At 30.4% G+C, this 26670-nt stretch overlaps 1 protein-coding gene across 1 annotated transcript in view; it reads right to left on the reverse strand.

Annotated features, from left to right (window-relative positions):
* Positions 1-339: 339 nt before the first annotated feature.
* LOC119669737 (PDF receptor) overlaps positions 340-26670 on the reverse strand; it is a 34790-nt gene continuing 8459 nt past the window's right edge. The window contains exons 2-8 of the mRNA XM_038079749.1: positions 21843-21953; positions 10175-10317; positions 9516-9776; positions 4895-5188; positions 4541-4804; positions 1078-1223; positions 340-1003 (exon numbers count right to left, since the gene is read on the reverse strand). Coding sequence (XP_037935677.1) covers positions 718-1003; positions 1078-1223; positions 4541-4804; positions 4895-5188; positions 9516-9776; positions 10175-10317; positions 21843-21953 — 1505 coding nt within the window. The 3' untranslated portion in view covers positions 340-717. The remainder of the gene's footprint in view (positions 1004-1077; positions 1224-4540; positions 4805-4894; positions 5189-9515; positions 9777-10174; positions 10318-21842; positions 21954-26670) is intronic.

Below are 26670 nucleotides of genomic sequence, written 5' to 3' on the forward strand. Positions count from 1 at the left end.
AGAATAGTTTGCTATGACCTGAGATCCTTAATGCAAAAAAAAAGATGGGTTTTTTAAAAAAAAAAATAGTTTCAGGTCTTAATTGGTTAATGAAATCAGTTTTTTTTTTTTAAAAAAATAGATATATTGATTAGGTCTTAATTGGTTATTAGATTCATGCCATCACTTAACGACTTCATTATATGCAAAAACAAAAACTGCAAAACAAAAATCAATATCAGCTAATAATAATTACTAATCGATATAAAAAAATTGTAAAACGCGTATTAAAAACTTCAAATACTCAAAATTGAACTCTAAATAAGTGTGATTGTGTTTGGTATTTATTTACAAACTTTATTTATACAAACGTTATAAACCATAAAAGTATCTAAATACAAACGTATTTACAAATCACAATAAATGAATGATTAAAAAGTGTTTCGAAAACGTTCGATTTTCACACAGATTTCATAGCATTTAAATTAGTTTTGACTGACTGCTAAAGGGTAAAGCGGTACATGGAAAGCAATTCGTATTTATCATCCAAAACTACAACAAAAATGAAATTTCGTAAAGCTTTTAAAAAAACTTGTAGTACTCAAATCTAAAAGCTGATGACTGACTGACAATACGCAAATGGGCTGTGATGGATAGATAAAACGTTTTTTTTTATTTAATGAAGGACGGGATGCGCTTCTAAGAGGGTTTTCAATTTGTATATTTAAAAATTGTTAACTACTGCTCTGACAATTCAAATACAACTGACTCGGGAGGAACGGATGACGCTGGCGGTACCCTTAGTACCTTTTGACCCCGAAAGCATATCGTATACAACCAATTCTTTCGGCCACTTTTTGTCTCACTGCTGTGGTTGTTGTTTGTGTGTAGCCGACGATCGCTGCTGTTCGATAGACGTCCAGTTATATGCGTACGTGGGTTAAGATTCTGATGCGGTGTCGTCTGTAACACAGTTGTACTTGCTTTACGCCCATTGTTACGTTTATTAGGTGGTGAATTATTTCTAAAATATGATATGAATTGATCATTTTAAACAATTTGTTATTTAATAAGTACAAAAAGTACAATTAAGAGTACCTTTTGCCATCCGGTTGCGGATGTCCTTCTGTGTCGGGTGCTGTATTGTAAGCACCTGATAGCATGGATGCACGCTTAGGCACCCATTCTGGATGACCCCGTACGGACATATAAACTGCAAGACTTTTAAGGAGTACGGCTCGTACCTTTAATGAAATATGTAAATTGAATAATAACAAATTTGTACGTAAAGGTTGGATTTAAGCAAGCGTGAGTGTCAAAAATAAATTAAAAATGAACTCAAAAAAATTAAATAAAAAATTTAAAACAAGTTTGAACCATAGTTTGGCTTATTTCATTCAAAATGAAATAAAATATTTTATTTGTTGCGTTTAGTGGTATCTTATCTAGGCGAATTAAGTCTTGATTAGGTGAATTATTTGATATGAAAATGCAATAGGTTAACCAACATATTATATATGTTAGTCTAAGTTATATGGCTAAGATATTGCCATATTTTCTTTATTTAATAATAAAATTTATATGTCTTACTATATCAAGAAATATTTATTTCTTATTATTAACATTTAATGCTTATTGAACACAGCTTTTTGAACAAAATAGAAGAATTGTACTTTCGCTGAACATTTGTTTCAATTTCTTTACCTCAATAAACGTCAATAACCTTTACACAATAGTCAAATATTTTTTACTGTCCAAATGTATGTTCCCAAAAATTATTTTAAAGACAGATTTTTTTTCAATAACATGGAAATGGAACAAACCAATACACAATATTACTGCAAACTATTAAACCAACCCTGAGAATATAATGTGTTTCTTATAATTTATTTAAAAATCCAGACGAATCTAATGCTATTGAGTAAGACTCTTCTAAGCGTTATCTGAATTCTTAACGCTCAAAATAATCATGAAAGCGGCTTGGTAGTTTTATTGAGCGTATTGACCGCTTAGCTATATAGTATATACGTAACGAAGTACTAAAACCGGCAACTCACATTTAAGCAAGACTCCTTCTTTTTGAGGACAACACCCATCGTCACTGGTATATGTTATCCACACTTATGGATAAATAAATATAGATTTATTGATAATGGTCCATGGACTCAAGTCCACACCCGTAATTTAATGAGGTTTTATCATCAACTCGAAAGAAACATTAACATCAACAACAATAATAGATATGCAAATGATCATATTACAAGAATGTAAGAGTCTGATAACGGTAGCTGTGGTAGCGTAACCTCAAATGAAGGTTTCAAAGAATTGCAGTAAATTTGATTGTGATTTATAGAATATAATTGGTCATCAGGATGTGAATCAAGACAGTATAGCAGAGTCATTTTGCTGTTTATTCACAAAATAATAACAGCGACCATTTGATTTAAAGTGCCTCGAGTGTAAACAAATATTGGAAAATCTATATAGAAAACAGCTGTGTTTGAGCTCATATGCATAAACCTATAACTGACCAGGTGCCTCAATATTATAGACAGCGTTAAAGGCACCGTCTTTAAATTTATTGATAATATGTTAATATTGTAACAATCAAGATTTTATCAAATTTCATGAAATCTTAATGAAAACAAAGTCAATTGTTGACTTAAAGAGCACTGGTGAAAGTAATGTCTTAGTTTGTCTTCATTTAACATTATGTCATCTGACACTATTTCATCTCACACAATGTCAATTGATAATCATTATCATGTTCCATGATTTTTTGCATGGCATCTATTGTTTCTAAATACAACTACTGTTCTGGACGTCATTCACAAGTATCATCGTCATCATTGAGCTATTGTCCAACTCGATCAAATTCGTTATACCAACGTTTTAAAGTTGCAAAGTATGGGGCTTTATTGTCAAAAATGGGAATTAGGTTACCGGTACACTCAGGATTTTATAAGATACATTTAACATCACAATGAAATATGTCATAAAAATTAATTTCATATTTATGCTGAGTCACTACAAAACAGTACAAATCACTGTCAAATAATGAAATTTTCGGAATAAGATAGTGATGATTTTAAAAGCGATGAAATCTTCACAAGCAATACTTACCGACCTCAAGACATGCAGCAAAATGTCACTTCGAGTTTTGGTAGCAAAAACAACAATAAGACAGCTAGCACTCAACAATACTCTTAGGATTGTCAATGTTTACAATATAAATAATAACCGTCGCAAAACTTCAGAAAACTGGGTCCCAAAATGTAGAGCAGAGGCAGTTTTAGTGAATTATGTTGATTAGTTTTGACATTAATTTTATTTTTTTTTTACATGATGCTACTTTTACTACTGGTGTATACAGGAAATAGAGCTTTTGAAATTTTTGAGCACACTGCATAGTGCATCCACGGTTGCCACTCGAAAATTTTTTCCTGTACCAAAATTGGTTTAAAAAGGTACCATTTCTGTAAAAAAAGGTCCAAAATTTTTTTGGACCTTTTTATTTTTTTTTGTTCTGTGTTTTTCATAGTGTTATAAATGAACAAAATATAAAATAGTGCAAAGTTGCATTTATAAAAAAAATTAATTGGAAATATCCACAATAAAGTTGGGTCGTCAAAAATGTACCATTTTTTGAACATGAGTACCAAACGAAAAAAAAAGTACCAATTTTGGTATTAAGTACCATAAGTGGCAACCGTGAATGCATCCCACATAGTTCATTTGAGATTTCCCATTCGAAAAATTGAACTAACTCAATTTTTACTGCCAAACTCAGAGGAAACAACAATATTAGTGGAAGAAAGTGTGAACTAATTAAATAGTCAAAATCTTAGTTTCTACTGGCTGAGTCTTTCTCTGACTTCGCATTCGTTAAACATGGGGTAGTCATATATAACATGCACAGCAAATAACACAAATCGATAAACGAGTAAACGCATGTGATCGGTTTTTATTTAAATATATAAAAATAGCTAATGTGTCTAACCACAATAGTTCCAAACTAACGTTTATAAGTTAAAAAATTTGATTTGCAGCATTATTTAAATACTTATAACAATTCAGTACTATGACAATAATCCAAAGATTTTTCTAAAATTTCACTCTGAAAGACAAACATAAGCTGTGTGAATACTTAAATTACCAATTCCTTAATACGTATAATCTTTAATCTAACATGCAGTAACTTCAAACCAAAGTACATGAGAATTGTAATGCATATAATTTTATAATTCGTTATTATCCAAAACCACTATTTAATTATATTATTTTTAAAATAATAATAAACTTAATTTCTTCACTTACCCTTACCTGTCAATTAATTTTAATTTCTATTTATAATTTAAATTTAAATAAAGGTTTAAATAACATTGTGATTTCAGATTGCGCATTTTATATCCCACGCATAAAAAATTAAAATACTATTGCTTTTTATTAAATAAATGCCAAACATTTGAAATAATATTTCAGTTTTATAAATAAAATTATATATTAAAAAAAAAAATATAAGTAAATAATAATAATAATAAAAAGTTATTGCGCTACTTACCTCACCGTTCAAAAAGCAATATATCATTGCAATAAAAAATCCCTGAAATGAGGTTAGGAAATGCGTGCCATACGACCACAAAGCAAATTTCCATGGCGTATTCAGTGTTGGAACTAAATGTAATAAATTCGTAATGCCTAAAAGAGGTAGGAGAACAACAGCCGCGCGTACTGCTTTTCGCGTCTGTTCGATATCACTTGCCTGACTTTGACGCAGCTTCACTACCAAAACCCGTATAATATTCAACAGGAAGAAGAAATTTAGCTGAAAATATTATAAAAATATTTATTTAATTAAATTATTGTAAAGTAAGAATAGGAAAAATTTTTATTGTAAGTTAATATAATTACTTACCAATATAACTATCAGCCGTGGCCCTTCTAGGATCCAATAATAAGGCGTCAAGTTGTAGTTCCATAAACAGTCATGCGCACTGTCTGTATAGACGGCGGTACATATAACCCAAACTGTTGTCATTAATATGGGCATACCCCAGCCTATCAGCGAAAATATTGTGTGCGGAAATCGTCCTTGAAATACAGCTACTGTAACCATATTATGTAGATACAGGCCTTCTATGAACATCCACATAAACATTGCAGTTCTCGCATACTCAAGCAATGCATATGAAGCTTCACATAAATAAGGCTGCGGGGGAATAGATAATTATATTCGTTTTTTGAAATGAAATTTAATTTTATTATTTAATTTATTTTATTTAATAAATTACTTTTTTATATAAAATAATAAAATAGATATAATTTTATATAACATTCATAAAAAATATATATATAATTTATAATAATTTATAATAGTTTATATTTGTCATATTGCTTATCAAGATAACACTATGTTCAGACATACCTTAATTTCGCAAAAATCTTAATTTCATCTCCGTTTCAGCGAAATTAAATTGTTTTTTCCACACAAAATTCAGTTTTAAGGTTAGAATGAAATTAAAGAAAATGGTCTTCAACCGAAGGCTGATATTAAGGGACATTTCAAATGCAACTATGCGTAAGATAAATTTTGAGCAAAATATTACGATTAAGATGCAGGGTTGTATTTTAATTTTAAATTTAACATGCTGAATTAAGTATTAAACAGATCTAATTACATTGTATTACATATAATTGAGATATGTATAGTCAGCTAAGCGAAACCTTGGCAAAATTTTATTATTTTTATTTTATGGGACGTTTTTTTAGCTACATGAGAACTATCGATTTTGATAAGTATGGTTTGACAGCTGAAAATGTCGAACAATGAACAATGCTTTTAGATTGTAGAAATTTATTTTGAATAAAATAAATTTGTTAGAAGTTTATAGAGCACTTTACCGATTGAGTGATGAATCTTATTTCTAGTTAAATAGTTACGCCAATAAGCGAAATGGCCGTATATGCAGCGAAGATAACTCTCAAGCCGTTAACGAATCACCAATATATCTATTAAAACTAACTGTTTGGTGCGGTTTACGCGCTGGCAGAAGCATCGGTCTTTATTTCTTCCGAAATGAGGAAGGAGCTGGCGTTACGGTGTTACGATGAATGGCGAGCGCTATCGAGCTATGCTGACTGAATTCTTGTTTCCTATAATATATCATCGACGATTTTTGGTTCTAGCTTTCCATCTATAGGGGGCAACTTGCCAAAGATATATTGCAAAATGAATTTGGTGACAACTTTATTTTTAAAAGTGGACCTATAAACTAGCCGCTGACCCCTCCTTCGTGCGATTTAACGCTTCTTGATTACTTTTTATAAAGTTTTTCCAAAAATTAATCAATTTAACATAGACGATACTTGGTTCCAACTTGCCATTTGTACGGCGCAACTTGCCAAAGACCACACTTAACAATAGATGTATTGCGAAATCTATTTGATGACAACTTTATTTTCAAAAGTGGCCCTGTCAACTAGCCGCTGACACCCTCCTTCGTGCGATTTAACGCTTCTTGGTTACTTTTTATAAACTTTGGTTTCCAAAAATTAATCAGTTTAACGTCGACGATATTTGGTTCCAACTTGCCATACAGCGCGCTTAACAATCGGTTTATTGCGAAATCAATCAAATTGACAACTTTATATCCAGAATTGGCCGCTGACCCCTCTTTCGTGCAATTTAACGCCTCTTGATTGCTTTTTATGTCAAGTAGGGCTATGTTAAGTCATTGGTTTATGCCGACAATTGTCAAACCAGCAACTTTTAAAGCGTTGAAACCCAATATTCATGCCATCATTAACTCCATACGGTCACATTTATTGCAAAAAATTATCAAAAATTGGTCTGATTGTATGAACCATGTAACTCGTAGCCGTGATGGATATATGCAGGAAGTCATATTCAAATGATTGTCAAATAAAGTCATATAAGTGCCAATTTCATTCCAACAATATTTCTGTCTTGTAGTAATATTTTAAGTTTTTATGCAGCTAAAAATATACCCTATATGCTAAATCAAATTGACCGGTTTGAACACATATTTTGAGATATCTGATATATTAAACAGTTAGATTACAAGAAATCTATGCTATCTTTAATACTATACTAATAATAGCATAAAAATATTTAGAAAATATTTATTTCAATATTCAATATCCTTAAATATTAAATATTATTACCAAAGTAATTTTTTAAAAAAAATTAATTGAATTATATTAATATTTTATTATATTTTAATTTAATTAAAAATATGAATACAATATTTTAAAATTTTGGTTGTAATTTATTTATGTAATAAATCGGATTATTAGTAGATTTCGTATACCATATATACTATATGTTCGAATAATATTATTAAACTGGATTATTTTAAATTGCATGAAAACAGGTTAAAGGAGTCCCTAAGGTAAAAGGGTATTGAGTTATAAAAACATTATCCACACTTTGTGCAATTGTTGCCATTGTTGATTTTATGAATTTTTATTTAATAATTTAGTGTTCGGAAAGTTCATGACATTTTCCATGCGGAAATAAAAGTGCAGACAGACAAATGCACAATTTTCCTCGTTGTTTATTTCCGTTTCTGGTGTGAGGTGCCATTTCGAGCTTCAGTTGAAATAATTTTTTTTGCACTAAAAGTTTTTATTTCTTTTATTGCAAATAAACAATTGAAAGAGCATAAACCAATTGCATAAAAACAAATGGATTCAAAAGGACTTTTTATATATTGTAACTTTAAATCGTTCTAGTATTAATAATCATTTATCTTATTTTTTTCGCGTTGAGTAGATTTATTACTGACAAGCAATTACCGCGATTTTGCCATTGCGATAAATTCTAAAACCATTATCGCTTATTTATATATATTAGTTAAACTAGAAAAAGAAATAGAATGGGCCGATACTCTCAAATACCTAGGCATAACCTTTGATAACAAGCACTCCTGGAAAGCACATTTCAAATCCAAACGAGCTCAAGCTGACCAAATATTACACATTCCTTCACCCGCTCATCAGCAGCAAAAAGCTCAACATAAAGTATAGAGTTAGCATATTTAAGCAGATTATTAAACCAGGACCACTCTATAGCAGTATTGCGTTTTGCCAAGCGCCAAACTCAACTTTAAAAATTCTTCAAAGAGGACAAAATATTGCCTTAAGAAAACTGGTTAACGCCCCATGGTACGTAAGAGGAGCGGATATCCACAGAGATCTGCGGGTCGCTTCAGTCGAAAAATACATTAAAGATCGTGCTCTGAAACTGTTCAATATAATTGACAGTCACAATAATTCAACACTCAGCATCCTAAAAATACAGCGAGATTTGATAAACACAGGCAGATACAAAGACATCAGATCCATCATATTATAAAGCCCCGTATTCAGTTATTCTTAGTGTGACTTAAAACTGTCCACAGAGAAAATAGAGTAAAGGTGCTGATTCACCAATTCAGACATCTGAATATCAAATAAATGTACATTTATATATATTAGTTATATATATTAGTTATATATATTAGTTATATATACATTGTGACCGAAAAGTTTTCGGAGGTTCTCATTTAAAATTCGCGCGCTGTATATTTTTCGATATTTTAAGTTTATGTAGTTTGGCAGCACTGTCCTTAATTACTATGCCAAAAATGAGCGCGATCTGTCGGACAGTTCGTTTACGGCAGCTGTTGAAACCAGTTCACCTCAGTAGTGCGTTGCGAAAAAAACAATGGAAAAAAATATTGAACAAAGAGTTTGCATCAAATTTTGTTTTTCGAACGAAATTTCGTGTGCAGAATCGTTGCGAATGCTACAAAAGGCTTATGGGGAATCAGTTTTATCGAAAACTCAAGTTTATGAGTGGTACAAAGCCTTTCAGGACTGTCGTACGACCGTCGAAGACATGCCGCGTTCTGGACGACCTTCGACCTCTACCACCGACGAAAACATTGAAAAGGCAAAGGAAATCGTGTTCAAAAATCCTCATGTGAGTGTTAGAGAGATAGCACGAGAGCTAGGCATCGGTCGTGAGATGGCTCGTTTGATTTTGGTGGACAATTTGTGTATGCGACGTGTCAACGCCCGGCTTGTTCCGATTCACCTCAATTTGTTCAACATTATCAACGATTTTAAGGCCAAACATTCAATAAATACCATCGAACAGCCACCGTATTCACCTGATCTTGCACCGTGTGACTTTTTCCTGTTTCCCAACCTCAAATTACCACTCAGAGGAACGCGTTTTGAATCCATAGAAGACGTAAAACAGAATTCGCAGAGGGAACTCAAAGCCATACCGGAAAGCGCCTATAAAAAATGTTTTGATGATTGGAAGAAACGTTGGCATTTGTGTATCGCTTTCAATGGAGCATATTTTGAAGGAGATAAAATAAATATTGATGAAGATTAAGAATTTTGCGTTTTATTTAAAATTTCCGGAAGCTTTTCGGTCACAATGTATTAGTTATATATATTAGTTATATATATTAGTTATATATTAGTTAAACTAGTTAAATTTATATAAAAATTACACTCACCGTATTTTCAATTCCTAGCGTGCTTGTATTTGTAACCATCGTCTGGTTTCCCCGCCTGAAGGCCTGATCCAAATAAAGCGTTAGTCTAACTACGACTTGAAGTACCATAGCAATGAATAGATTTTTATGAATTTTTGTACGATTATTACGCAGTGAACGAAAATTACAAAATATTATTAAAGATAAAATTAATGCTAGTAGAGATAGTATAAGCCCAACAATTTCTAAAGTACGTGTACGTTTCGCAATTTCTAGAAACGGCTAAAAATAAAAAATAAAATATAATTATTTATTTTATTATTTATAATAGATAAACAAAGGGTGGTAATAAAGAAGAAATTTTGGAATCCAAATGAAATCTTTTCATAATCAAGTGAATTTTGGACAGAGAGTTATCTAGAAATATCCATCATCAATGGTCTTTGGAATTAACTGTTAGTTTAACTGTCCATATATAATTACTGGAAATATATACGGACGATTTGTTAAGCCAAGAACTCGGTTGATTATAAAAACTTATGATTCCTTTGGTTTTGGCAATTTCCGCACTATTACTATTTTTTTCTATTCTATTCTATAGAAAATAAAAAATATATTCTATTTTCTTTTATAGGACAAAAAATTCTTATTTATATATATAATGTTAAAAATTATCTTACATCTAAGTGCTTCATTTGCTGCATGAGCTCAGTGACTTCCGGTTTAAAACAAGGTTGATAATCAGTCCAACCGATGGGGTTATGAGTCTCATTTGGACGACCACCCCAATGACCGTCTAATTCACATTTTCGATTTGCAAATTCTAGAATTGTATTAAAATTTTTTTTAGGTTAAGTTAAATATATAGTTTAAGTATAATATATATTTTGATTTATATATATAGTTTTTCTTTCTGTTTTTTAAACTAGTGGAGTGCATATTTACTCCGGTACTGCCGGTACTGTTGGGTTATTGAAATTCTTATTATTGTTATTAATTAATAATATTATTATTATTATAAAGTTTAGCTTTTACTTAATTAGCAATTTATAATAATTCAAATTTTTATATAATTAATTATTTGAAGAAATACGACTATAGACGAATATGTAGTTAGATAAAAACAAAGTTACACATTACTATTTAAGAGAAGTCCAAAAATTAAAATCTAGTACTAAATTATTTCTGTGCTCCGGGACAGGTTTTTATAACTGAGATAGGTTCTTCCAGACACTTTTATTGTGTTTGTTAAATACCGCTTGATTAAAATAAGTTGTACCAAAATGTTTTCTTCTGGAAGCATTCAGTATAATTTGTATATTATATCAGAAGACGTATATTACTATAGGTATATATATTTATATATAATATATATGTATATATATAATCCGTATCCTAACAATCATCTTATAATCTCATTTATATGTACTCCTTATCTCAAAATGAGGTTCTATATACGAAGGTATATATGTGCATCCTATTGTGATTCCATGGTAGAAGCACAAGTATATTAAAATTTATTATTCCACAAATACAAAGCTTTCAACATCATTACACACTGAATATTGGATTGCGGCCTCAGCCGGATGCCTTTATTATGCTAATGGCTGAGGTTTTCTCAACTCGTTCTTTAGAAGTGATTTTTATGGGTTTAATAATACTCTTTAGAGTTCAAAACTGGCAAATATGGTGGATGTAGAAGTAATCCGAACTCTCATGCAATTTTGTCTTTATAGACGATTTCTTTCTTCTTCTGTATATGATATTCATTATTGAAGGTGTTTTCTTTTCCAAAGTACTAGATGACTATTGCATTATATAGATCCCAAAATACATTCCACGATCCCAAAGGTCTCAAAAGTAGTCGATGACTATTATATCACATCAATTCCAGGGGATATGGATGACATATCCCTTGCTAACCCTTTGTTACCTGGACTTTTACCAGTTACCTCGTAGAGCTTATTGTTCGAATACTGTAAAGAAATCATATATTATTTTATTATGGACATCCAAGCATCAGTTACATATGCGAGTATATAATCGATGTAACTATGGTTATTACAAAATCATAATTTTGTGAAATAGTGCCAATGACTAAAATAGTCTTAGTTCGTCTTAAGAAGTGGGTCATGTATTTTAACACATGTTAGTATTAACTTCTACAAATGAACTTAGATAGTTGAAGTAATCAACTAGGAATGTCCGATAAACTAATGTTGTTCTTATAACATATTCATTTAACAGTTTTTATTTTTAATTTAATTTTTTTTCTTAATTGATTAACTTATTTATTTATCTGATACATCGAAGTCAAACAAAACAAAACCTATCTGAATGTTTCTATGCAAAAGCAGGATTAAAAGTTTTATTTTAAAACTAAAAGTTATTTGTATTATATCTATGTACTAAACATTACCACGTGTTAGCAGGATAAATTACAGCTGAAGAAGACAAAACATCTGTCTATTGTATATATCTAATTTATGATGGAATTTATTGAGTAAACTTACGTTGTCGTATCTGCAACAGTTGTGCATATGAAAACAATTAAAGTTATATTTGCTGATGTCGATGGAGGTAGAGATACAAGGAAATACATTGTTTATATGTTCTATTTTAGAAATTATTTACATCAGTAATAACAATTGAATTTCCACTGATCGTATTTGCAGACATATGCATACTCGCATTTCGAGGTACACCTACGTTCAAAAATCTCAGATGCACTTGAACTATTATAGCGAATTTAATTATAAATAAATTGTTTTAATTGCATTGTTTATGAATGTCATTGCAATGAGATTCGCTATGATTTATCTCATTCCAGTTTTATTTTAATTACAATTTTATTCAAAGAACAAAAAATTGTTTTTGCTGAATATATAAACCTCCGACTAAGATTCTAAGCATATATAGAATGTAAAAGCCGTTAAGTATTATAATAAAATGAAAATAATGAAATTTTCAAAATGATATATATTAAAATAATTCATATTGTTAAACGTAAAAATAAAATAATTCAGATAATTTTCAAACAGACAAGCGAATGTCATAAAAATTATCTGAAATTAATTATATTATTTTACATTGACGTTAAGGCATAATTTCCGCAATGAATTTCCTTTGGATGCATTTTGTTTACTTCTTAAAAAGTTCATGTCATAATGTAAATATTAAATCCATAGAAAAATAAAATTTGGTACATAGCTTACTAGCATCCGTCCCTATGCTTTTGGGAATATGAGTTTTTTATTTCTTTGAAATCTATTATCAGTTCAATACATTTCTCAAAACAGCTACATTTTAAAGTATACATACGATGAGGGTATAGTGAAACAGAAAAGTTTAACTAGCTTGAGTCAAAAATAATATCTTCAAATATCGTGCATTTGACATTGTTGCACAAATAGACAAAGCGATAAGTCTATTATAGAACAGGATATATATTTTATAGGCGCAAAATTTTGCACAAATAGACACAAGCGACAAGTCTATTATAGAACAGGATATATATCTTATAGGCGCAACATTTTTTACTTGAATCAAAGAAAAGGTCCACATTGATAAAAGTTGAGTAAGAGACATACTGAAAATATGACACAGTGGTTAAACAGTGAAAATGGTTGTATTATTTTTCGAGGTATTCCCCATGATGATCAACACATGTTTGCATTCGATTGAACCAATTTTCGAAACAGTTTTGTCAATCTGAAGTTGGTGTCTCCAAAACCAGGGTTTTAAATGTTCAACGACCTGTTTGGATGTACATAAACGGTCGCTACGCTTCTTTTTTATGAAAACCAGTAAAGTTATTGTCAAGTCGAGACTGTAAGTGGGATGATCCTTACAGAGAATACGAAATTACAATTAACGAAGAAGATAAATTTGCAATTGTACCTTGAATCTCTTAATTCTCTACTGAATTTAAGAAAATCGGTTAAAGAGAGAACATTATGACTCAATAAGCTTTATGTAATTCTTATAAATATTGGACAATAAGTAAATATTGTATATAAGTTAGTTATTGCCAATTGCTGTGGTTGCCAAAATGGACGGTGTATCAAATGTAGTAATATTTATATATAGAGTTGAATATATTTAGCTGATATAAATACATTATCTACCATATTTAATATTATTATTAAAATTGTGATTGTGACCATCGTTTTGACGAAAGAAACAAAATTCTTAATATAGGTAAGGTTTTTATCAAACATTAGTAAAATTTTAACAACATAAGAATATTTAATTTTTTTTAATTAACTCAAAGTATAACACTTCGTTCAATAATGTGTGTGACTAACTAATTAAAACACATTTTTTTGCCAAAATTCGTTTTTATTCATCAACATAATCCCCTTTTAGGGAGATACAGTCATTCCAACGCTTTTGCAATCTTTCAATACCGCCTTTGTAAAACGATTTTTCTTTGCCTTCAAAATAAGCGTTAGTTTCGGCGATTACTTCATCATTTGAGCCAAATCTCTTACCAAGGAGCATCTTTTTGAGGTTTGCGAAGAGCCAGTAGTCGCTGGGGGCCAGATCTGGAGAATACGGTGGGTGCGACAGCAATTCGTAGCTCAATTCGTTCAATTTTGCCATCGTTTTCATCGACTTGTGACACGGTGCATTGTCTTGGTGGAACAAAACTGTTTTCTTTGCCATATAAGGCCGTTTCTTTGCGATTTCGTCTTTCAAACGCTCCAATAACGCTATATAATAGTCGCTGTTAATGGTCTTCCCCTTCTGGAGATAGTCGATGAATATTATTCCATGCGCATCCCAAAATACAGACGCTTACAGAGGCTTTCACCGGCTGCATGCCACTCAGCAGACTGCCGATTTGACTCTGGAGTGAAATGGTGGATCCATGTTTCATCCATCGTGATGTACCGACGAAAAAACTGCGACTTATTGTGCTTTAACAGCTCTTTAAATCATCGATTCGTTGTTGTTTCTGCTCCGGTGTGAGCAAACGCGGCACCCATTTGGAAAACACCATTTTCATACCCAAATGTTCGTGTATTATGGTGTGTATACTGCTTGCTAATATCTGTAGAATGTCAGCAATCTCCCTCACTTTCACTTTACGGTCGGGCATAATGCTTTTCAGTGTTTTTTCAACGTTTTCTGGAATAACAGCGTCATTTGGCCGTCCAGTAGATGGAATGTTATCGGTGTCTGTACGACCACGTTTGAATTCGGCATATCAATAACAAATGCTTCTTTTTGATGGAGCAGAGTCCGAATAATGTTTTTCAAGCCATTCCTGGCATTGAACAGTATTTTTTTTTCATTAAAAAACAATGATAAATCAGCACACGGAATTGCTTTGAATTCGTTTTTTTTTTTGAAAACTCAAAAGTAGCGTCACTTAAAGCACTGTAACTTGTAAACAAATGGTCGGATTAACATATGATTTTGACAGTAAGCCTAAAAAGGTTGTCACTTTCGAAAAAAATATTTATTTAGTATTAGTGCCGCCATCTATGTGTCAGAAACACACATTATTGAACGACGTGTTATATTATGTATATGTGTAAAGCAACTCTCTAGTGTTTTCTGTAAACTATATTTCAAAATGTATTTTCATTCTTATATAGGTGATATATATCTTATGTATCTATTATTAGTGTTTTACTTTTAATTTCAGCAATTAAACACCTCTTCGGCAGTTAATTATGTGTTTTCAAGTTAAAAATTATCATCATATGTGTAGATACCAATTTCACTTACAAACACACCTTTTATTTATATATACTGAATATAATTACTAAATCATTATTTATATCTAGAAAATTATATACCAGAAACTGCAGTATTGTAATTGTTTGCATGATTATAAAATAGAAAGGAGACATATTAGGTTTCAGTAAGAATATAAAAGTTACAGTTTAGTACTTAAATTAGATATCATTATTATTTACTTAAATACGATACACCTATTAAAACCTATATTTTTCTCAGGAAAAAATGTTCGATTTCTTAGAGAAAATGTGACAAAGATACAGTTTTCATGTGCAGTTATATACATATATATTTATATTTACATATATGACAAATGTTTCGTATATGTGTAGTGTTAACAACAGTAATTTACTACAAAGTTCGATAGAGTAAATATTGACAGTAGTTTGTCATTGTTCCCCGTATAAGGAAAACTAGAACAAAGTTCAAAATACTAATGACGGCTAATGTTTTACATATTCGTAATTACAATTATACGATAAATTACCTTTTGAACGGAAAAATATATTATGCCCTGCAAAATATGTATTTTATGCAACTATTTTTTTTTTAAATTATCAATATATGATTTGAATGATGTCTGAAAAATATATACAGATTATAAATTAATTGGTAAAATTAAGTTTTGAATTAATTATTTTTATCGAATAATATTGACAGTAAAATATTATACATCACAATAGCGTTTTTGACCTCATCACCTTCGATTTGGATAAACTTTATAAAAAGAATTCATTTTAAAAAAAAACCCGTCTCTGGAACATACAAACCCATAGTAATTTGAGAAAAATATTATTTTTTCCGTGAAAAATTTTTATATTTTATTCCTAAGAAATATGGACTCATGGAATTTTGAGAAACTACACTTTACATCAACTTCAAAATCGCCATATATCAGGATATATAAATGATTCTGAATAATGAGGGATCTGAGTTTTTTTACATTGTAATGATAATTAAATAATCTTTTTCTAAATATAATGTATAATAACTAATGGTTCTCGTTAAGCAATCTTGTCTCTCGTGTTTCCGGTGATGTCATGAATTTATAACATCAATCGCTTTCGTATTCAGCTGATTTGACATCACCGACTTAAATTTTTTAAATAAAATTATTTAGGATACTATGATATGCAATTTGGCCACGTTCCAATTAAAGCAAATCAAATTCTCTTATTAAGCTATCATATAGAGATATCAATCTTGTAGTAAATTTACTTTCACGTCATTGTATTCTAGGTAACCATGCGAGGAGACTAAATCTCCCTTTCAACCATACCTGCCGCCTTTGTGGAGAGGGCGATGAAAGTGCCTTTCGTCTGCTTACTTTCTGTCCAGCAAATGCGAGGCACCGTGTTACCATTTAAGGCCAGTTTTTGAGGATCATGGTCAATTAAAGGACCTCCTTTTGAATAGCATTATAAGCTTTTCCAAAGGTATTATTATTTCCAAAGGTTCTAACCTCTGAGTTTTGGAATATGTGATAAATAAGTGGATCTCTTGGGATCGCCGATATAACCCATTTACCTATCTAGCGTTGGTTTCACTATAAATCATCTCGAAAAGTAAAAACATTTTAAGTGCAAATAGTAAAAAAGATGGAATATAAGATTGATTTGGAAGAGAATTAAAATTTAATAGTTCCGTTATCATAAAAAATATTTTTTCATTTATTTTTCATTAGGATGAATTTAAGCCCAATTAAGAGGAAATGTTATCTAAGAATGGACAATGAAAAAGAAAATCTATTTATTGAACATTTATAGAAAATTAAGTGAATGAATAAAACTAAGGAAATAAGAAAATATTGCATTATTGTCACGGAAAAAAGTAGGAGGAAACAATAGCAATAATTAAAGCAAAAGGAGACTCAATAATTCACACAATTTAGTTTTTAAATTAAACGATTTTGAGTCGTTATTAACGACGAATTCTATAAAGGGCCCATTAGACAGCAACGTTCGTTGTCAACGCGCGCTTGCCATTACACAAACAATTTTTTAACAATTTTTAAAACACGCCCCAGATAAAACAACAAATATACTAAAAAATCGCTCTCACATGAGAATTTTTTTCTCCTACTTTTCTCCTACTTTGTGAAATGCGAAATTTGTTTGTGTAATAGTAACATTTGAAATTTTAAGAAATGTGTTGACGAAAATCAAAAAATTTTGATATTTCTTCAACCACGCTCGTGTTTTTGCATATACAGTCGGATTTGGTCGGCATGCAAAATTTTATTTATTTTGAGAAATGGAAGCGTAAACATCGTTTAAATGCACGCATGATTTGTCGCTAGCATGCGATGCTTTGCAAATATGAATGAATTTTATTTTAAATATTTGTATTTTCTACCTAGGTAAAATTTTTTAATTTCCAAAACATTTTATTAAGAAGAATTAAAATATTAATAACCTTGACCTAAAAAAATATAACCAAACATTAAATTACAATGAGAATTTTGTTTTAAATATTAATTGCATTGTGCACCTACGGAAAATTTGTTATTAAAATATACCAAAAAGAAAATTAAATTATATAAAATATAATATATATAAAAATAAATATATAAATTGAAATCATAAAAATAAATATAAATATATATATTAAAATTATAAATTAAATGTGTAACATCATTTTTCGTAAGGAAATTACGCATAGCAGCCGCTGTCGACACTTCAGCGATTGCTTTAATACTGATGAGTAAACAAATTTTGCATTGTTTGCTGGAGGCGTGTTTAAAAAATTGTTGGTAAATTTAATGTGTAATGGAGAGAGAAGACTTCGTGTGTTTGTCAACGCGCGTTGATGTCTAAAGGCCACTTAATAGACGTTATAGCAAATTGTTACTTAAGAAATAAAAATATTTTGTATTTAATATAGCAAAAACATAAAAACTACTTTTTCTTTTTGACTAAACTAAATTTTATTTAAGTTCACAGTAGAAAAAAGATACATTTAAGTCAGTACATAAATTTTAAGCTTCCCTTTATTTACTTCTTCTTGAGGTGCTATATCTATCCGTTGATACCTTATGAATTTCTGCTAAATGTCGATATGATATGGTTTTTATTTTTGTTTGTTTCGTTTCTTTTTTTTTTGTTTAATGTATTATGACCTGCTATTTACTCAACTATTTATAATATAGAATAGTAGTTCCACAATTATTTTTTATTTTCATTAATTGCATTTTTCGATTGACCACAAAACTTTCCCTGTATGGCCAAATCATCAGTTGTCTTTGGAAGCATACGCTGCTTTTATACTTCAATATATAAGGTGTACTAAAAAGAAATCCATTATTTTCTCAATAGATGAATTCAGTTATTTGTGTCCGGCGTTGTATATGTCCGATCGGATTACGTTAGATGGCGTTAGAGAGATGATATTCCAAAAAAAATTTTCGGCGGTTTGGTGATTAGTTGATTTAGTTTTGTTTATGCGCGCATCAAAGACGGAAACTAGCAAAGAGAAAATACGCAATACTCTTAACTCGGAACTGTAGTGTCAACCACTGGACCATCTGAAGGAAGCAAACGTTCAGAAGAAGCCAGCTTTGGGCAAATGGAGAAGAATTGTATTCCATTAGGACGCATCAGGTCACACGCTTTGATAATGACTCATCAAAACTTTGGGAGGTTGGTTAAGAAGCTCTCATGCTTCCACCTTATAGTCAAGACCTAGTATCAAGTGATTAGTATCTGTTCCTGTCCATGCTGAAAGATTTTTCTGGTAAAAAATTCGCTTTAAGAAAAGGTTATATTAATCCTTTATGCTATCCTTTATGCGTACATCTACGACACCTTTTCCTTTTATTGACAAATGAATTTTCAAGAGAAAATAAAACTCGCACGTCATTAAAACAGTTGAATACGAAAAGTAATTGATGTTGTCGACGCGTAAAATTGTCTATAGCTGAGTTCATTACAGATACATATGCTCAAAAAGTCAAAAGCTTCAAATGTTAGTTTCAAATGTATTTCATAGAATTTTGAATCTGCCTGCATTCACAAAAAAGGTACAATGTACATTTTTATTGCAATTCGCGTGAATCCATGGACAATAAATAAAAGGAAATAAAGATATACACACAAACAGACATTTTTCTTATTGCCTTCCAAACCTTTTGATAGACTTAATATACCGTTTTTACGGTATGTATGTAAAATCTGAGAAGCAATGGATTGAAGGAACTGATTTCTTTTTCGAGAGTTACTTAATGAACTTACTTAGTCTGATATTTTAAATTAATTACAAATAAGTAATAATAAGTTTAATGCATTTTAATTTAACTATATTATAAAAATAAAGTGTTATAAAAATATTTTGAATGGTTATACATATTCTTTAGGAAAACTTTATGTTCTGATATAATGGTTCCGAATTAAAGTTCAATGGAATGAAATTGTAGCTTTGCGTCTTGAATCTCTACACTCAGAAAAATATGCTCCAACTATATACTAGTTATGCCTCTGGCTGGTTCTAGCTTAACCTTCTCTCTGCTACTACTATGAGGTTTTGTGGATTCAAAACGGCTTTTTTAGCTAATTAAGGAGAACTCGTTCCTTCCTCCACCACAACTAACTAACTATATACTAGTTAAATTGACCTGATCCATTTGTTAAAGAAATTTTAGCTCATGGAGTAAAGAAGATATGAAAATCAGCATATGGTATGGTTGAACTAACATGTTACTTCGAGTAAGAATATTTTAATCTAAGATATAGTTAAAATCTGGTTAAATCAACCAAATTATTTTTCTGGGTGTGGACAATAACTAAACATTGTAAAACAATTTTGGCACTTTCTGATTACTGCAGGGCCGGTATCCGACTACTTTTTTGTTCTTCTGTTATAATATCACTTAAATATGGATTAAATATTTGAAAATTAAGAAATAAATCGTTATTTTGATGTCGAATTTTCATTTTAAAATGATTTTTAAAATCCATAAATAAAAGTTACTTTAATTATTTAGGGCGAAGGACCTAATAGTTCAGTTTCTTATTCTTAGTTAACTTAAAAATTAATTATAGAGTTAACTCACAAATAAATAATAAATAATAACTTTAATTAAATAAAGCCTTTCCATAAAACCAATAACTTATTATATTATTATTGTTAAGGGATGTGGCACTGCGACCGTCGGGTCCAATGTGCCCGCTTCTGGTTTAGAGTAGGTCTCTAAGCCTTGTTGCGTTAATGAAAAGTAGTATAGAACTTACTTTATAGACTCTTATTGCCTCTTCCGCAAGGGTGTACATTCCCAAGAGTCTAATTCGTCTAATGCGTTAGTGCAGGGCATTCTAACAGCATATGTGTGGCTGACTCCGCATTCTCTTCGCGAAATCTGCAGTATATATACCCAATTTCGTAACGTGGTGTTTTAATTTACAGTGTCCTAATAGGACTTCTGTGATGATTCTAAGTTTTTTTTTATACATTTCTGGAATCTTTTATTGTTATAGGTACAAATAAATAATTTAGATTGGGTTAATCCTGATATATTGTCACAGTAATCTTTTTTGTTCTAGTTCTTCTTTATCTTTATAAGAGAAAGTAGGGAACTATGTCTTAATCCACATAAAGGTTCCGGCCCCATTATCGGTGTAGCTGTTTCTTTCCTGACTAGTTTGTTCACGTATTTGTTTCTGCATACGCAAGTATGTCCCAGTACCCAAAGAATCGACACCTGATTTGATTCGGAAAGCAGATTTAACTTATCAACGCAGTCTAGCAACCAGTATTGAGGTCATCTGATGCGAGTTTAGTGCTTTGTTCGCCGCTTGTCTGTCTGTCAGTATTGCGACATTTTTACCCTGGTAATTCCGTTCAATATTGATGAATACGCACTTTAAAATTGCGTAAATTTCCGCTTGGAAGATGCTAGAAGATGCTAATAACTTAATTTAACGAAATTCCTCTTTAAATGTAAACAGTAATTTTTAAACATTGATTTTTCTTTAATTTAAAAGAATTTTAAATTTATAAACAAAATTCTTAAATTTATTTCTAAAATAAACTTTGTAAACACGACAATAAAGAAATAAATATTTTTATTGAAAATAAACCAAACTGAATATCCGTGGAGGCGATTTAGTAAGGTTTCGCGAGAAAAGTAAACTAGAAAATATTTTATTATTTTATATAAAAGCATTTATTCAATAAAATATCTTTTTTGTTAGTTTTTAAACGCTTCTTTGCTCAGCAAATATCAAATGCTTTCGGCATCAATTGGACCAATTCTAACTGAATTTATTCTGGCCATTGCATGAATCATTTCTAGCGAGATAAGATAATAAATCAATTGGGTTGAGTGTTGCACAAAATCAATAGTAGTAGTTTCGCTTTGTGCAAACCAACCACTTCATGAGATAAAATGAAATATATTTTGCAAAAAAGAAATTTTGTATTTATATAAGAATATCTTTATAATATAATAGAAAAATATTCGATTGGAAAATTTGTCAAGGATAACAAATGGACCGCCTAACAAATCAATACCCACGGCAATTAATTGTTACAATTCTTAAGATCTTCCTTTGGTATTTAAGTAATCAAGTCTTTGCTTTTTCATCTTACTTATTAAGTACTTACTTTTTGTGTCAATTCCATGCCAACCTGAAGGACAATGCATGCGCGCCAGCACACCCGCCGGTGTCGGTGGCCAGCAAAGAAACTGATCCCAAGTCCAATTACAAAAAATGCCTGTAATAAGATATTAAAATACAATGTAATTTAGCAGTAAAAATTTAATTATAAAATATTGAGTAATTAAGGATAAAGAGCAAAACTGGTGACCTAATTGAATCAAAACCTAAAAACCAAATTAAAATTTAACTTCGTATTAATAATCATTATTTTTTTATTATTTATTTATTATTTTTTACATATATTCACTGAAATATTTGTATCACTTATATCCAAGCGATAAGTTGGATCTCTTTGCAGTCCAAAAAAAAAATAGTATTTAGGTTCGTGAGTTCAACGAAGTTTAATGATTGCTTCAGTAGTGATATATTTCCATTGTTAAGAATTATAGATTTAATTTTTATATATTATATATATACTTTCTACAACTTGCCAATAACAGATGGAAAGCTCTTAGGTCTTGTGCAACTTCCAGGTTAACATGGCCTACCTATAATAAAAATTAATCTTCGGAACTCATCAAAAGAGATCTTGAGAACACTGCAAAGCTTACTGCAGTTCTTACTAGTCATTAGTGTGTAGGAACTAACGCAGAGAAACTACGTATTCCTCATAACCCTCACTGCAGAAGTTGTGGAAACCCACAGGAGAAAGAAACAATAATATATTTTCTCTGTAAAAGCCCGGCTCTAGCGTCCAGAAGATATAGGTTCTAAGGAAAATACTTCTGTGATAGTTTATCAGACTACTCAATGATGAAGATGAAAGACCTATTAAATTATAAAAGTTCGGCGGGATGGATTTAGTCTCTACTCTTCTATACTAGAGTTCTTGCGAGGAATGTGGTAGCAAAACGGCGTAAAATCGCTAATTGAGGTACATTTGAAGTTATCTAATGGCCTGCCACTGCAACCAACCATATATTAATATATATATATATTTTTATGTATACATATTTACATTTAAAAAATTTTCTGAATAAAATATGTGTTTGAACTGTAAGTTTATAGTAAATTCTTATGGAATATTATTATAAAAATAAAAATTACATACTTCGACTCTGAAGTTTATTTGGAAACAGTAGAAAATAGGAGTAAATATTAAACAGTAATCTGGATTTGAAATAAATTAACTATAGCTGATATTTGGAGTTAGAAACTGACCCCAAGCATATAGCAGACAATTACTTCTTCAAATGAGGTTTAGTATGTTCCTTGTTGAGAATTGCCTATTTCGTTGTGAAAGTATCGAAAGTATAAGGAGTTTCTTCAGAAGGTGGAGAATCAACTTGGAAATAGAATGGAAGGACAATGTAAAATACTTAAATCTAACTTTTGAAAGTTAGCATACACTTGTTTCAAGAAAATAAGGGTCAAGAAGATGGCTTGTAACATAAGTCTGAATGCTCTGAAACCATTAACTCAAGAAAACTTGACCTTATTAATTAGACCTTAACTACTTTATGGCTGTGTTACTTATGGCAATGCAACTCCACTCACCATTAGAAAACTCTTCAGAATATTGTACTGACACGTATGCTTAAAGCTGCATGGTACATCAAAAAAGAAAACATACTCAAAAACTTAAGAGCCGAGAATGTACAAAAGCATATCAAAGATAGAACGCTAAAACTGTTCGATTCCGTGGATGCCCACACCAATTCAGAAGTGCAATCTCTTAAATCAAATATAACATATATTCCGTCAGGAAGATATACTGGGTCTTAAAGTATACTTCTATAAAAACAACTGAATAATTTATTATCAGAATTCAACGGAGCTCTTATTAAAGTAGATCTAAAGGGTAACAGACCAGAAATAAAAGTAAAAGTACTTTAGACACTAAGTCGCTTTTGATCAAGCAAAAAAGAAGACGATATATACACTAGGATCGGTGGGTGTTTGTTTCTGTATAAATTGTTAAGTGTTAATATATCGGCCATTGCCAAACTTCAACTATTTGAATAAAGAAGGATTCGAAATAAATGCTCACAAATATTAAACGTACTTGTATTCAAAACTGCCTTCTGATTTATATATATATTTATATATTTATATATATTTATATATATATGATTTATTCTATATCTTTATCTTAAGAAAGGTATTTCATTACTTTTTGCCTACTATTGATGCGATGCCCTACCTTATTCTCACCTATGATCTATGGCAAAATTTTGAATTTAAAACTTTAAATCGTTTAGTGTAATTTGAAAATTTAATAAATATGGTTTAATTATTATAAAAATTAATATGTAATATATATGTAGTAAATACAATGTACATCAATGTTTTACAAAATAGTTGATTGCCAAAATTTATTGCATGCAAATATCAAAAATTTGTTGACAAATATATTTCGTGGCGCTGTCTGTTTTGCATAATGCGGTTTTAATGATTATAATTTGACAAGCTTAATTAAAAATGCTAAATTAGAAAGAATCTCAAAGTGGCCAAAACTCAAATAAAGGTAATTAAATTTGTTTGTAACTGAAAAATGGATTAGCAAAATAATTTGCAACGAATTCAAAATTGCGTGGGTGAAGTACTTTGTGGGTTTACTAATGCAGCTGATAAGTACCATATTAAAATGTGTAAATAAAATTAATTTTAATTATTATTTGGAAAATAATAATATAAATTATAATAGAAAAAGAAAAATAATTAGATATTAAAGTAAATAAAATTATTAAAAATGTTGATTTTCAGATAATTGAGGCACGCTAAAATTATTTAATCCTTAGTGATTATGCATAAATGAGAGTTAAGGTTTTAAACTCAATTCAAAATTAATGACAATTAAAAAAATTATCAAAATTAATTTACATCTTCAATTTTAACTTTTAATTTCAATGAAGTTATTCGCAAAATTCTGAATGAGTTATAATCAAATTTAGATTCAATGAGTTCGAGTCGTCATTTATTCCATGACGTATTTCTTTAAGTTCGTCCAAGAACGGCTGTTGTACCAAAAAACATTGAAGCAGTGCGAAAAATAATTGAGATGGATCGACATGTTACATACCGGTAGATAGTTGGGCATTAGTGGAACTAGCATACATTTAATTTTAAATCTACCAGAAAGATTTTTTCCAATTGAATTTCCAATAATTTGAAAACCGACCAAAAACGATGCGTGAACGAAACAAAACTAAGCAAACAGTCGTATTGTTTTTCAGAAAAACCGTTCATGATGTAACTGTACTACTTGAACAACATAGAACGGTAGACACTGATTGGTACATAACCATTTGTTTGCCGGAAGTCTTCAGAGAATTGAGAAACACCGAACGTCGAATAAAGAACTGCCTCCACCAGAGTTTTTGAGCCCTCAAAACATTTAATTAATGGGTCGTTCGGTTTACAGTACCGACTTGGCAACCAATGTCTTCTACATGCTCCTAAGCATTCACAAAAAAATGGATAACGGGTTTTCCTATGCCCGAACTAGCCGTTGAGACATTCAGAACCCTGGTTTCAGAGATACCAACTTTAAAATGGCAAAACAATTTCGAAAATTCGTTCAATCAAATAAAAAAATAAAACCATTTTCACTGAATAACTACTGTGTTTTCATTGTTAAGCATATGACTTAAAAGGCAGCCCTCGTAAGAACTAATAAGAACCCTTTTCTAAACTTGCTCTTGGGTTTCTACTCTCATAATTTCTTTATTCGAAATTCACAGTTTAAATAAGTTGTTAATATACAATATACAATATTCCAATATACAAAAATATACATCTTTGCTATATTTCGCTAAGGTATACTCTGTCGTTATACTCCATATATCCCTTTTATGGAGCTGGATATCTAAGTTTTTATTAAGAATTTTACTTCTTCTGTTGCGTTGACTTTTTACTTTCAGATATTACTATACTTTTCAGATTAGTTATATTTAATTATTAATTATATTTTATACGTAATGATACGTTTGATACTGTATTTACTGAAGTGTTTTGACTAGTACTACTCGTATATTACTACCAAGTATCTGAAATTTAATCTGCTGGCATTGATATGTCAAGTACTTTGTCTTTTGTGGCTTGGAACTTATTAGTCTTGCTAGTGCTTCTAAAAAAATTCTTCCTGACAAATCTTTGATAATGAATGCACTTGTTGCACATTGCTAACAGCAATTTCCGTAGTATATATATATATATATGTCATCAATTAACTTCAATTTCACTCCGTTTTTCTGTCCATTCTTCATTATTCCTTTCTCGTCAACCTTTTTTCCCTTGCATTTTTTTTTTGCTGAATTCATATTGAAAGTATTGAAAGAAAATAAATCATTTGCGAGGAAGTATAGCCACATCAAATTTAAAAGACATAATGTTCCTGCTTGTTGTGACCTTAAATTTATGATATAACTTATGGTGATATTCATTTGTAGATATATAAGTCACCACTGTCCCAAAAGAAAATAAAGTAGAAAAGAGGAAAGTCCCAAATTTTGAAATGTCAAACTGTCTATTACAACAGCAGGTGTGGTCTAGACTCTCTACTGTGAGTTGTGAAGTATTTAAACTTTAATAGTTTAGCTAAGACTTTAACACCTCTTTAAAATTATATATATTGGTTTTAGTAACTTTTTTCTGCTTTTATTAAGACATATGTGCTTATTTAAATTCACATGTTTATAATGCAATATGCTTTTATTTATTTATTATACGTTTTCTTTATGCAAGTGCAGATTTGTAATTCCTTTCTGTGTTTCTTGCCATATATTTACTATATGTACTTTTGCTAATGTCACTGATTTCACTCGAAATAT

The sequence above is a fragment of the Teleopsis dalmanni genome, chromosome 1, assembly GCF_002237135.1.
Source record: "Teleopsis dalmanni isolate 2A chromosome 1, ASM223713v2, whole genome shotgun sequence".
Classification (NCBI taxonomy): domain Eukaryota; kingdom Metazoa; phylum Arthropoda; class Insecta; order Diptera; family Diopsidae; genus Teleopsis; species Teleopsis dalmanni.